The sequence below is a fragment of the Strix aluco genome, chromosome 25, assembly GCF_031877795.1.
Source record: "Strix aluco isolate bStrAlu1 chromosome 25, bStrAlu1.hap1, whole genome shotgun sequence".
Taxonomy (NCBI): Eukaryota; Metazoa; Chordata; class Aves; order Strigiformes; family Strigidae; genus Strix; species Strix aluco.
The window spans coordinates 3,666,016-3,680,034 of record NC_133955.1 but is presented as its reverse complement, the minus strand read 5'-3'; the positions used below and the strand labels follow the sequence as shown (position 1 = coordinate 3,680,034).

Genomic DNA, 14,019 nt, shown 5'->3' with positions numbered 1-14,019 from the left:
ACTTAGTCTGAAAGGAAAAAGAGCAAAGTAGATCCTATAGAAAACAGCCTGAAGAAAAAAGATTGTGCTTATATATATATATGAGAAACTCCATCATATCAAATCATAACAGCAAGTCAGCGCTTCCTGAAATTTAAAGAATCTTTATTTCTTTTGTATTCCTTAGTTGGCCTCCTGAACAACTATAAGAAATAATGCAAATTTTTTTTAAATCCCCAAAGACTCCTCCTCAACACATGCAGTAAAGTCTTTTTCTAAAAGCTGTATTTGTAGAAAAGGCCTTTGCTAGTGTAAACGTCCATCTCCCAAGCCTGTACTGGTCACTAACACCTGATGAAGGGCAGTCTTCTCAAAAAGCATTAGACCACAAGAAGGTTTGCAAGTGCCTGCCAGAACATTTATGTCAAGGGATTAGGGAACTCATTCATAACTACCAAGTGCTGCAGCAGATAACATTCCAGACAGACGTAAGCTTTTCCATGGCTAGAGGTTATGCAACGCCATGATTTTTAATCCAGTCACCCAGAGGAAGAAGAAATTAGCCATCTTTCACATGGGCTAAAGCTTCCTTATTCTGTTTTCCTCCGTTATTTGTACCAGTTATGATGAACTAGCAGATGACATCAACCGTACATGAACTGGGGGATTTGCAAAATCCACTCAGCTCATTTCCAGTCCTACTAGAAACTGTTCCTTCAGCTGCTGCAACACAGTGGCTGGGAAGGGTTTCTCTCTTCCTGCTTTTCCCTACTCACCTCCTCTGTGGACCCTTCACTCCAGTTTCTCCAAGCTATCAGAACACACTGAGTGAGAACTGCAGTCATTCAAGTTATAAAACAAATACCAAATAATGTCAATCATTATTAAACTGAGAAAAATCACTAAAGTTGGGGCATATGCTTAATCAACAGGACATCCTACAGCATCATGTGGACTCACAGACGAATTTCAGGAAACTTGACCAGCTGTTGTCCAGCAGAGTGAGCCACTGGGCTGGGCTCTAAGAGATCCAGCTACACTTTCTAGACCCAGAATTATATTTATTGAGGAAACCCTTCTTTTACTAAATATGGCCTCACTATTTTTGTCTGCCTAATCTGTTTTTCAAAGCTACATTACCCAAACTTTACATACAAGAAGCATTACCTGGCAGTAGTGATTACTAATTATTACACACCGTTTTTTATTGCTGTCACAACAGCAACTGCCACTAGACTTGCACGTTCTCGCGCCACTCCGTGGAGATGAGCATTAGGCACAAGGTTCAGTTCTGCCACTTTTATGGCTGCCAAGCTCTACTTCCTTCTGAAAACTCTGAATCAATGAGCTAAACTACAACATCCCAACACACGGGTCAGGGATGTAGCACTGTTTTATGAGAGCTAGTTAGTAGCTGCATTCATTTCCCAGTTCTTGTAATACACGCTTGTGCCACTGAAAGTATGACTAATAAATTTTAATCCATATTATTTGTCCACAAATTGCAGAGGCAGACCTGACACACACAGAGCTATGCTCTCATTCCTCTATCTTTATTCAATTTCTCTCGTCCCTTTTTTTGCTTCTTTTAGCTATTTCAGTATTGGATCCCAGGCAGTTTTTTTATTCTCAGAGTAAACTGCTGACTAGTTCTCTAGTCACTCTGACAGTGGGATAAGTACAACCTGTTCCAATTTACAGTTCACAAGGGTATTACTATATTGGCGTGTTCAGTAGCAAAACTGAAGCAGGGACTGAACATTCCCACGCTCAGAAGCAATCAAAGGATTTACACCATTTTTGATAGCTGTACGTAACACATTTGAGGTTGTTCTGAGGGCAAAAGCCAGCGAAAAAACAATTCCAGCCATTGCAGACAAAATTACTGAATGTTGAACTTCAGCGACTACAGCCCATGTTCAATGTTTCTTCTAAGACTAACAGCCATTGATTTTACTTCTCAATTTCTGTGCTCATGAAACAGCTGCCCTTCAGAAGTCCCAGCTCTCTTTTCTGCTCTGACAAGTGGAGCCAAAGACCACACAGGCCAGCTATACAGTCTCTGCTCAGGTCAGAGGACACATAATGACCACAAATTAGAACTGGAACAAGCGACAGGAGGAGACACAGCCACAAAAGCTGATGAAATGAGACATAAGGAAGGCAAGTCCCAGGACTTCAGTTACTTACAGCATCTGTAATTATTTCCCTGTAATAGACTTCTGAAACACACCCATGTGAAAGCCCACTTTGCCTTTGGGGTTCTGCTACATTACAACCCAGCCAGGTTTGGTCACCAGTCTGCTGCAAAGGAATTCCAATCACCAGTTCCATGGGTATGTGCTAACAAGGTCTTGATAAAAAAAAATCTCCCAGTACTTCTAGACCTGAGATTACAGGACATATTCCTCATCTCTGCCCTCATGTTATAACCCCCTTCTCTGGAAAGCAGGATGTCCTTTGACCCTCAAAACCAGTCACCCTTGGCCTCTCCTCCTGCCATGCACAGACAGATCCAGGGCTCCATCTTACCTGTGAGCTGCCCGGGCCTCTCTGGGGAACGTGCGGCAGCAAATTCAGGATGGCAGACTCGGTAGCAGAGATCAGCCAGTTGCCAGTCTCACCTCAGAAAACAACAGTTTTGATATTCACCCTGCTAACCTGCCTTCCTCCCTGCTGCAGTCTGGCTGGAGTCCCTCCTGCGGGTCCCCTTCATATGCAGCAGTGGTCGCCTTCCTTCTCCCCAGGATAAAGCAGGGCTGCACGGGGGGGGGAAGAATAATCTTCAGCACTCCCTGTTCACCCTGGAGCACAAGGGGTTGGATTCATCCCACCCGAGCTGCCTAGAGCACGAGTCCCAGCTTTCCTACACAGACACGAGTAAGAAACAAGCACTGGAAGGTGATTCAGCTCCCCAGAATGCAGATGGGATCGGGCTGGGTTACGGGGCAGAAGATGAAATTTGGGAATTTTTCAGAACTGGGAGGCTGTTCAGTAGACAACAATTCACATGGCAAGGCCATTCAAAAGCCAGGGACCCAAAATTGTACTAACCTTGGCAAAAGATGGTCCAACACACTCTAGCTGACTGTCATGTTGGAATCTGAGGGGATGCTGGGATCAGGAACCTGAAATCAGAGGGGCTGTCATCAGCAGTCTGGCCAAGTCCCCCCAAAAACCAGATATTGCAATCACATTGCTTCTACAGAAAATGTTAATTTTACCAAATTGGTGTTTTCTGAACTCATCATTAGCTCTGGTTACACTATTTATGAATAAAGTGGAAGAAAAAATGGTGGTGGCTCCCCATCTCTTTACATTTCCCCACAGAAAAAGTATTTATTATGCTGCTTGTCTGGATATGGGTTAAATTACCCAGTAATGAACCCATCCCCTAAATTTACTTTCTATTAAGCAATTCATTTAAAAATCAGGAGATCCTTTAGACAGCTGAAGTGGCCTTTATCAGCAGGCACCAATTCAGCATTTTTCCTGTAAAGAAAGAGCTCATTATCCACATACTCCTCGGGGATCTCTACGCAGAACGCAGCAGTTCCAGAGTCCGTTCCCAAGCTAATGTATTAGGGAGGCTCACTTTGCATTTATTAACCAGGATTTTACTTTCTAGTAGGAGGAAGAGTTTCTGACATCAGCTTTGGCAAGAACATGTAACTAAGAGAGACTGCACAGGTACGTGCTATTTCAGGGAGCTCCGCAAGGCTCCTTTCATAAGTTATTTGGCTGCTGAGTTGGCCTGTCATCACACAGTGACTTTCGTAACAGGACTGCAACTTTGTGATGCAATTATTAATACAGTACCACTACAACCTACTGCTTGGCCAGTATTCCTTTATGATCATAGCTTTTGGCAAAAGGAGACAAAGGTGTTGTTAATTGCTATACAGCACTGAAGTCTTACAGCAAACTCATTACAAAGGGTGAAGTATTATTTACCTTTCTCTACACACAAATTTTCTACTTATGGGTTTTCAGGTATTTAAAGTGGAGTTAATAGCATTACTTTTAAACAATATTACACTCCGCTTCCTTTGACTATGCTGCTGAACTGTGAGCTTAACACTTGGCTGCCTTGTCATGGGCACATGGAATGAGTTCAAGATCAGGTCAAGTGACAAACATATCCTAGCATGCCCCAAACTGTGCTGAAAGCAACAACTAATAAAACGAGGCATGATTCTTACTTCTCATGACCTGTAAAGACAGACTGAATCACCACACAAAAAAAAGTTACAATATCCTGAACAGAAAACTCTAAGCGAGTGGTTATGAAACCTCCTGGATTCTGAGAAGGCAAGACTGAACATGCCAAGATATGAAGGCACCTCAAAAAGACTGAGGTAAGATCAGATTTATATCAAAACAGCTAAAGTAAGAGGGTTTCTCAATTCTGATGGTTAAAAATACTTTGGGGAAGGATCTTAGATGATACATTCCTGTTCGCACAATTACGACCAGCGACGAGGGTTCCTGTTTTTGAGGCCCTGGAATTACTATCTTACCTGTCACAAAACCTTTCCAGAAAAAAACACAACCCCCAGAAAACCCAACCACTCTCTCTGCGTACAGGTACATGCAATCTACATCAAACAGCTCAACTGTCTTTGCTATAACTTGTCTCTCACCACTGTTGAAAAGCATATAAATAAGCAGTTTGGTCCTTTCCACTACAACAACTTCTTCCAGGCAGACACCCGCAGCTTGACTGGGCTCACTGAAATCCACTCAACTTTATACAGAGTAACTACAAAACAGAAAGCTCCCAAAAAATAAAATTATGTGATGAACTCCTACCAGAAAGATCACTCCTTTTAAGCCCAAATCAAACCGAAAACTCATCCCCTTCAACTCTAGCAGCAAAACACAGCACTGAAAGAGATCAAAAAGCATTTCAGGTGCTGCAAATAAGCCTGTCTTGAAACAAACACCAATTTAGCTCAGTACACACCTATTTCCATAACAGCACAGATTACTTTAACCTGTTCTTAATTGCTTTAAGACAAGCTGAAAAAAGTCTGGACAGTCTTCTGCACAGGTTTCACTTAGGATTAGTCTACATGAACTTGCTCTATTTCAACCATAAGATCAGACCACAGAAGACCCTCTAACGTGGATGTTATTGTAGAAAATAAAGACAGTTGTGCCAGTAAAAGCAATTGTTGCACAGGCTGTTTGGCAAAAGAGCATTTTTTTTAGTGACTTAAGTACACAGAGGTTGTAAACAGTATCAGTGTATTTATTTTAGTAAAAGGTGACTGCTTGCCTAAATAAAATTGCTCCACTGTAATAAAGGCATGTGCAAATCCAGTCTGAAGAATAATAACAACTCTTACAAGCAGCTTTGCCTACAGAGTAGCCCACAATTTTTGGGCCCAGTAACTCACTGTTTTGATGTTTACAGCACTGAAAATGCTTCTGTGAACTGAGGGCAGAAGTATTTATAACCCTTAAATCCAGGTGACTGTCAGCAGTGCAGCCTCCCAGGCACTGGGATAAACAAGGACACACCTCAAAAGGGAGAGCTGAGCCTTTCTGTTGACTGTCCAGACACAACTTCCTTCCAATTAAGAATTCCCGTTTTCTGCTAATGCCAGCAGGAAGGACTGTGACCTTGTGGTGAGGATAAGGCAGGCACAGGGAGCACAGGTGAATTTTCTGCCTGAAAGCCATAACCTACTACTACAACAGGATTCAGGTTTGCAGTAACCCTGGCAAAGTAATTCAAAACACTCTCCCTGCAGAGGTGTGTTCTCAGCCTCCCAGGTTTATACCCAAGATTGTTAGCAATATAACCTTCCCCGAAAAGCCTAAGGTCACTGAGAAGGCAGTACAGAAAGAGAGAGAGCAGGATCGAAGATGGGGAAAGTCATGACACAAAAAGGTTCCGACAAACAGAGGCAGGCTGAGGTCTCACCTCCTGCACCCGTTTACAGGAAAATCCTGCTTAGAAACTCCTGCTCCCTTTCAAAGCACAATGGGGATAGAAAAGAGGGAGGAAAGGTAGAATCAAGCCTAAAACATGCTTAAGAATAATAATGCACCAGCCTACAACCCCAGAACATGCGTAGGAGGACAGTGACCAATCAGCACCAGAGGATGTTTCCTGCTCCGAGGTGGTGGTCACAAGCAGCAGCCTCACCAAAGGGCACTGGGCACAGTCCAGGCCCCGAGGCCTCCCACATGTTACAGGGGAAAGGGGCAGCATGTCAAAGATGTAGGGATGCAGCACTAACACAAGGGACAACAGCCCCAGCTCCCTGCCAAACACAGAGTGTAGGAGAGGCCCCAAAGGCCCCCTCGCCAAGTAAACACGGGCCAGGTGGAGGCACTGCCAGCCCCAGAGCTGGCCCTCCCTCAGTGCACACAAAGGCGGCCCCAGGCGCACCTCCCCAGGCGCCCACAGGAGAAGGGCGGCCCCCCCGGGCCCTCCAACGCCCACACACAACAACGGAGCCTACTGTGACCCCACAGACACCCTCCTCAGTGCCCGCAGGGGGCAGGGAAGGCCTCCCCCGAACGCCGAACGCCGCCCCTTGCTCGAGCACACAGCGTACAACGGACGCCCCCAGGCCCGTGAGTCGCCCTCAAAGCAGAGAGAGGGCCGGGAAGGCCCCTAAAGCCCCGCCATAGCTCCGAGAGGGCCGGAAAGGGTCCCCACAGCCTCCTCAAGCCCCACAAAGGGCCGAGAAGGCCCCACAGGCCGTCCCAGATCCCATGAAAGGCGAGGAGGAGCCCCCGGCCGTCCCCCCGCCGCCCTTAGGCCTCACTCACCGCGTCCCCGCCGAGGCCGCTCCCTCAGGCGGGCGGTGGGCGGGGTCCCGCCGCTAAGCCCCGCCCCGTCCGCGCCGCTACCCGATTGGCCCCGCGCTCAGAGCCGGTTGGCCAATGGGGAGGGAGGGAGCGGGAGGGGTGGGGCGCGGCGCGCGCGTGGGTCGGTGTGTGCGTCCCGGTGCGTCCCGGCGAGTGCCCTCCCCCGCTCCGCCGGGGCTCCGGGCTCCCCCCGCACCCCCCTACCCCGGGCTCTCCCGGGCTCCCCCGGCCCCGCTTGCAGCAGCGCCGTCCTGTCCCGGCCGCACCCGGCGGAGAAAAAAAAGGACAAAACCAGTTATTCGAGCTGTGGTGTCCGCCCCCCTCCCGCCCCCGGTGTGTCCCAGGATCTCTCCCTCCTTCGGCAGCGTGTCCGCCCCCGGGGCCGTGCTCCAGTCCGCGGCGGGACGGTGCCCCCAGGGAGAACAGGGCGCTGTCCCGGTGTCGGCAGCGGGCGGCGGCCACGGCACGGGGAGGGGAGGGACGGGACAGGTCGCGGCACGGGCCTGGGCGCTGACCCCCCCGCCCCTCCCGCCGCTCTCCGGCCTCCCGGGGCTCCGGCTTGTTTCGGTTTCGTTTCCCAGAAGGATCGCGCCGAAGCCGCAGCGGTCGCGGGGACGGGACCCGCCCGCGCCGGGCACTGGGCCGTACCGCTGCGGAGAGCGGCCCCCCACCGCCACTGGGGATGCAGGTAAGAGCCGCCCGCCCCCAGCCTGGCCCCGTCCCCCCCGTCCCTGCTCGTCCCCCCCCTCGATGAGGAGCCGGAATTTGATTCTCCGCAGGGGGAGTTTTGGGGGTGTGACCCCCCCATCCACCTCCAAACGGCCTCACGGAGCAGCCGGGGGGCTCCGTCCCCCCCGACTTGGGACTGAGCCGAAAGCTGCTCTCACATATCCGGGCTTTTTCATCCCCCTTTTCTCGTTGTCCCACTCGAACCCCTCCACGGACGGTATTTCTTCTTGGAGCAAGGAAATGCCATCTCAGAAACGTGTGTGAAAGCAGCTAAGCAGGAAAAAAAAAACCCCAAACATAAAATCGGTACAAAGTAATAAAAATTCAGAATATCTCTCGTGCCCTAGAAATCTTTAGGAGCAAGAAAAATAATCAAACCTTTGGTCTGTTTTTACTGTAAATCTCGTTGGGAGAAATCTCATACCAATGAGAAAAAACTGAAATACCTTTTTTAGAGGAGACAAAATACGCTGCTAATTTCTTTCACTTTTATTTTTTCTGTAGCTTATTGCTTAGAATGAATCTGAAAGACAGATTGCATTGCTACCAAGCCTGTTCGGGGTTTATACTGGAGTTTCTCTGGTTTACTCGTGCAATATTATGCAGCTGCTTGTTTTGCTAAAACCAACGACCCCGAGACCGCCAGCAATCATGACACCACTAGCAGGCAAATTGTTACCACTCATACTTCTGCTGAAGAAAGAAAACCCCTCACCCCTCCCCAAACTGCTGCCGTTCTCCTGCTCTAACTCCCCTGGATCACAGGGAAGCGTTTGCTCCCATCTCCCACCCTCCTGGTTTTGGGGACACCAGCTTTTAATTTAAAATGTGTCCAGCCACCACCTGCTCTGTCAGTGCACGCTGTGATTTTCTTCACCGCTGATTTTCAGTGGGGGCTCAGCTCCTCTACCCCCACACGCAGTCGAGGAGCGCTGGCTGCTCTAACCACCTCTGAAAATCCACCTGAGGGTGTATTGAAGCACCCAGGGTTGACAACCGCTTTGGAAAATACTATTTGTAGGCAAAATTGTTAATTTTCCAGAGAATGAAGCTGAGAAATTGCTGGGATTCAAGTTAATAGATTTTTAAGGGGAACGTTATCTGCTTGGCTGCCAGTAATATTTCAAGATCTCGATGGGGCTGAAAGCAGGATCTGAGCTCCCTCCTGGCTCACGTGCTCTGGATGGGAGCCCAGAGGCAGAGGAGGGGGCATGCTGACCCCCCAGCCCAGCAGAGGTGCTGGGGCTGCCTCTCCTCCCAGCACTGACCATCTCACCCATTTGGTGAGGCTGGAGGGGCTCTTTGGTGAGGGGGAGGAGTAGTTCTTGAGGGGCTAGGACTTAATGGCAGGTGAGCAAGATGAGTGGACACCTCCCTAAACCGTGGGATGGCTATTTCCACTTCTGTCCGAATGATCACTAGGGAAAAAGTTAGAGAGATCTCTTCATACAGTGTTTTTAAGACAAAATCTCAGCGCTATTGCCAGCTGTATTTTCACAGCTCTAAAGAATTGAAGGACTGGCCTAAAACCCTGGGCATCCAACGAGCATCTGAGGATCCTGCAGGAAGCAGGAGCCAGCATAGGCACTGCAGGCTCTGCCAATCTTGGCTCCATCTTCTACTTCCCTGGAGTCATGGGGCAGTGGGGATGGATAACCCACACCCAGAGCCTGCATGGGGGCAGGTACCTCTGCTAAGGAAAAGAGCTGAAGAAAGAGAGGGGGATCTCTGGCTACTAATGCTGTCTTGGGCAACCAGAGATTCATCCAGGGGCTGTTAAAGGACCTAGAGCCAGTGTGGAAGAACATCCGACAGCACATCCTGCTGCTATGAGAAGCCACTTAGAAAATATTTGAGCAGTGTTTACTGCAGTGGAGGTGTCTCCAAAGCAAAGGCAGAACCACAGCTGGGAATTTTCCCCCACTGATGTGTTTGATCTCTTTTCCCCAGGGTAAAGTGGCAGTCAGCTCTTCCAGCTCCCTTGTCACAGCTTTGTTACCGCCCCCATCCCAGGCCAGACACACACCCAGCAGCGAGGGGGACATCTTCAAGCTTCCAGGCAGGCTGAGTGAGTAGATGTTAAGCAAGTCAATGCTGCTTAAAAAAGGAGCTGCCACAGGGTGGGACATGGTGGGTACTGTGGTGTCCCACCCAGGGACCATTCCCTGCTGTCAAGTGGGACAAGCTGGACCAGTCATTAGGGTTAATTTTCTCTCTTTGGGGCATTTTGACTGTGAGTGCTTAATATAGAGGGAAAATTTGGTGATGGAGGAGACTAGTATCCCACCCTGCCCTTCAGCAGCGTTGAAGATGGAGACTGAGTTGTTTCAGAGGCTGCCCCTGGTTTCAGGAATCCAGCCCTCACTGTGGAGCAAGGACGACGTGATCCACTGGCTAAGATGGGCTGAGAGAGAGTATTCCCTTCGGCAAACTGATGAAAGCAAGTTTGAAATGAACGGCAAAGCCCTGTGCATCCTCACCAAGGATGACTTCAGATACCGAGCTCCGAGCTCAGGTTAGACCGAGTGCAAGGGTGTTTCCGAGGACCATTCCAGTACAGCACAAGCTGTGGTCTGCTGAGAGGGGCTGGATGGGTCCCAGCAGACCAGGCTTTAGCTCTGGCCAGTGGGTGCTGGAGACAAGATCATCCCCCTTCCTTCCTTTAGTCCTAACATCTGGACTGTGAATGCTTTGGGATGGGGAATAACCTTTTACTCTCTAGCACCAAAGTCTAAGCAACACCATCACCTGGGAGAGACTATAATCTGAGCAGACTTTCCTTCCCTGCAGGTGATGTGTTATATGAAATACTCCAGTACATTAAGACTGAAAGAAGAGCTCTGGTGTGCAGCCCTTTGCTGAACTCACCCTTCAGGGAAGCCAGGAGCGCAGAGGAAGGTATGATGGAGAATGGCAGCTGTCCATCAAGCAGAGCCAGCCCTCAGCTGCAGTGGGTTGCATACATCTGGTGTTTGAAGCTCAACCAGCTGAACCCATCCCACACTACCTTAGTGAGGCAAGCAGGACAATCCTGAGGATGGCAGCCAGGTCTAACAAAGCCCAGGTCATCAAGGAATCTTGTAGTGATGAAGCAGGTCTGGTCAGAACCAGGCCTAGACAGCATCAGGTGGGTCCATGGTGACCAGGCAAGACTAGGGGCACACTAGGAAGTCTGTCTACAGATTGAGATCTGGAACAGGGAGGGAAAATAGCCAGGCAGAGCAGCCAGGGCTGTGCTTAAATAAAGCTTCTGGGCCAGTGGGTGGAGTGGGGAGAGGCCCCAGGTGAGGTCAGGGCCAGTGAGGCTTGTTAGTGCCCTCAGGTACCTAGGTAGGACTTGGGGGGGGGTGGGGAATCGGTTGGTATCAGTGGCTGGCTTTGCATGGAGGTGGATCTGGGAGTGCTTTCCTGAGCTCTTCTGCTGGCTCAGCTGTAGGGTGATGAACATCTTAAGCCCCCACGACAATTTACAAGGGAGTGCCTGTACTCTGCTACATTCTCCTATTCCAGCTGTTCTTCTGTATCCGATCCTCACTGTACTTGGCATCTCCTCCAACCCCCCTTAGACCTTCTGCTGCTCCTGCCTTAGGAAAGTCCCAGGGTTTCCTCAGCACCTGCCTCTTCTGGCTGGGCCAGTCCTATGCTCTTAACCAACCTCAGCTGTCCCTCCCCACCTGTTTCAGGACTTTGGAACATCTCCTGGGACCTGCCATAATACACCACAGGCTTTGGTTTTGTTTTTTTTTTTTTTTTTCTTTCTCAGGGACAGACTGTAGTGCTGAGGCTGCCCCAGTTGCTGTTTCTTCCTGCTTGGGTTGTGCAGAACAGCCTGTGTCCTGCAGCCGTGCAGAGCCACTGAACCTCTCCCATCACAGCTTGGAGGGCAGCTGCAGGGTAGATGCCATCTGCTCTTTTCCTACGACCCCATCAGCCCCAGTGGATGGGAAAATTGCGGGTAATTATGAATTTATAGCCTGGTTCCTTGGGGAAATGAGACTGTGCCTTGTCCTGTCTGCCCATCTGTCTCCCTTCCATTTATTCCATGCATCAATGTGTGCTTCCTCGCCTCAGTTTCCCCATCTGAAAAACTGTAGTTCCTTCTAGTGTTTTGAGGTCTAGCAATAAAAGTGCTGTGCATGAGCTCTGGGCTCTTCTTATATTTATTATCGTTGCTAACATGAGCAATCCTGTTGCTGATTGACCCTCACTGGATCATAGGTGCCTTAGTGGGAGCTCTGTGAATATTTATCATCCACCAATGCTCAGACTGCAGGTTGCTGTGGGATTACGTGTACCAGCTCCTCTCCGACAGCCGTTATGAGCCTTACATCAAGTGGGAAGACAAGGAAGCCAAGGTCTTCCGGGTCGTTAACCCAAATGGACTTGCCCAGCTCTGGGGGAACCACAAGGTAAACGCAGTTGAGAACAAATTTCTCATTCCTGGGCTTCTGCACGTCGGCTTCATGACCTGTTCCCCAGAGCTGATGGCACAGGGACTGGGAAGGGTGAGACGGAGTGGGAGCAGGGCTACTGAGAGGTGCCAGTCTCCTGGTGATTAAAGAGGGAGGCTTTCTCATCCCCTGGAAAGCAAACCATGATGGCTGTGGACCCAGAAGCAAGTCTGGGTTAGACACCCACGCTGCAGCCTGCAACGCTGAAGAACCACCTCGAATGTCCCGCACGTGGTCCCACTGCAGATGGACCTAAACCAGGTGTTGGTGCTTGCTTTTACTCCCCCCCCCCCCCCCCCCCCCTTCTTTTTTCTTTCCAGAACCGGATGAACATGACATACGAGAAGATGTCACGGGCGCTCAGACATTACTACAAACTCAACATCATCAAAAAGGAGCCAGGGCAGAAGCTGTTGTTCAGGTGAGATGAAGCAGATCAGAGAAACCAGCTGCCTGGGACAGTGCAGATGGAGCATGGGAAGGTGGTGGGCTCCAGATGTTGGCAGCATCCAGCGAGATCCTCTCCAGCAAATGCAACACCCCAACGGTTTTGTGTCCAGGCTCCTGGTCCCATCCGATGTGCTTTCCAGGGCTGTGGGCCAGCAACCTGCCCCGGGGCCAGCATCCATCTCCTCTCCTGCATGGAGTCTGGTGGGTGTTGGAGGAAATGCCCCTGAGCCTGCCCAAGCTGGACAGGTCCCTCCTGTTCCCCAGTGACATCAGGTCAGAAGTCCACCTCTGGACAGGGGAAAGGGTGGAAATAAGTCAGGAGCCTCCTGTTTCCAGTGCTGGCTGCTTCCTTGGGACTAGTTTGGACTTCAGATGCCAGCTGATGAGTGCTGAGCTTTATCTCCCCAGGCTCGGTGCATCCTGGGTGCAAAGCAGGAGCTGGGATTCTTAGCAAAGCCCAGGAATGGCAGATACGCTCTGGCAAGCTCCAGGCTCAGCTGATGAGGTCAAGGGCTCCAGCTTTTACAGCCTAGTTTGGGGCTGTGTTTGGACATGCCCTTAAAGCCATTTAAAAATGTATTGCAGGTTTTTGAAGACTCCTGGGGAGATCATCCATGAGAAATCCAGCAAACTGGAGCAGCTGGAGAACGAGGACCATGAAGATTTGAAAGAAGACCCACTGGAGGTTTCACCGTAGGAAGTCTTTGAAGGTGGCACTTGCAGTGCATCGTAGACAGACTTGTGCTCTGCTGGGAAGTGCTGGCATCTCTTGCATCTCCTGGACAGAAGGCCACAGAACTGGTCCTGGATTTCAAAACCTGCTCTGAGCCAAAGCTGTGACATCTCTGGGGCTTCCTTAGCAAAACACATCCAGAAACTGCCCCCCAGCCCCAGAAGCACAGGTGAACATGTGGGATGGTCTTCTGCTTGCTTCTCTTCAGTCCTCAGGGAGTGAATGTGATATTTTTGCTCTGTAGATTTTGATGCTTGTCTTTAAGGTTCAAACTTGCTGGTAAAGACGGCTCTGCTCTTACAGTGAGACGTGCAGAGAGCACATGCTCCAGGCTGAGCATCTACCGAAGCGCTTTTGCAGCAATCGGTGGCCCTGAGCACAAACGTACTGCCCTGAATTCGAGCCATTTCCTCCATTTGAGAATGGACTTATATTGCAGAGATACTGTACACTGTAATGTCACTGTCTCCTGTGGGGTTGCTCCTGTGCTTAAGGGTGGGAGTGTGCTGAAATATCTGCCTGGATCAGGCCTGGCTGGAGCTCCAGGCTGCACAGATGCCCTAAGCTGGGTCTCATTTTAACTCCTTTCCCTCCATGTAATGCTTTTTGTAATTAGTTGACTAAATAATGTGAAAAGAAACAAAGCCAGTAATGAATATGACCACACTCATAGTCAGATATGTGGTTATTTGCTTTGAGTCCAAAGCAGGAATATGTGTAACCCCAGGCACTGTTAGTGACCTGGAAGGAACAATCTGTGTGTGTTTTTTAACTCCGAAAATATCCACTAACATTTGCTTTTCATTGAGGAAATAAAATCCTGTGACTGTGTAAGGTTGAAAATCTCAC

At 49.6% G+C, this 14,019-nt stretch overlaps 2 protein-coding genes across 6 annotated transcripts in view; one reads left to right on the top strand and one right to left on the bottom strand.

Annotated features, from left to right (window-relative positions):
* KCTD20 (potassium channel tetramerization domain containing 20) overlaps positions 1-6,836 on the bottom strand; it is a 30,815-nt gene extending 23,979 nt beyond the window's left edge. The window contains exons 1-3 of one of the 4 annotated variants that reach the window (XM_074850482.1): positions 6,769-6,836; positions 3,034-3,107; positions 2,512-2,738 (exon numbers count right to left, since the gene is read on the bottom strand). The gene's annotated coding sequence lies outside the window, so the exon portion shown is untranslated. The remainder of the gene's footprint in view (positions 1-2,511; positions 2,739-3,033; positions 3,108-6,768) is intronic. The other 3 variants (XM_074850483.1, XM_074850481.1, XM_074850484.1) reach the window with 3 other exon arrangements.
* Positions 6,837-7,072: 236 nt separating this feature from the next.
* On the top strand, positions 7,073-14,004 carry ETV7 (ETS variant transcription factor 7). 2 transcript variants are annotated; one of them, XM_074850503.1, is made up of 8 exons: positions 7,073-7,495; positions 9,487-9,604; positions 9,887-10,051; positions 10,327-10,434; positions 11,300-11,491; positions 11,803-11,945; positions 12,308-12,408; positions 13,023-14,004. In XM_074850503.1, the coding sequence occupies exons 1-8, from the start codon at positions 7,490-7,492 to the stop codon at positions 13,132-13,134; spliced, it is 945 nt and encodes a 314-aa protein (XP_074706604.1). In that variant the 5' UTR covers positions 7,073-7,489; the 3' UTR covers positions 13,135-14,004. The 2 variants fall into 2 exon arrangements, with proteins under 2 accessions (XP_074706604.1, XP_074706603.1); XM_074850502.1 differs by having other exon boundaries at positions 7,076-7,495; positions 9,836-10,051.
* The last annotated feature ends 15 nt before the right edge of the window (positions 14,005-14,019 follow it).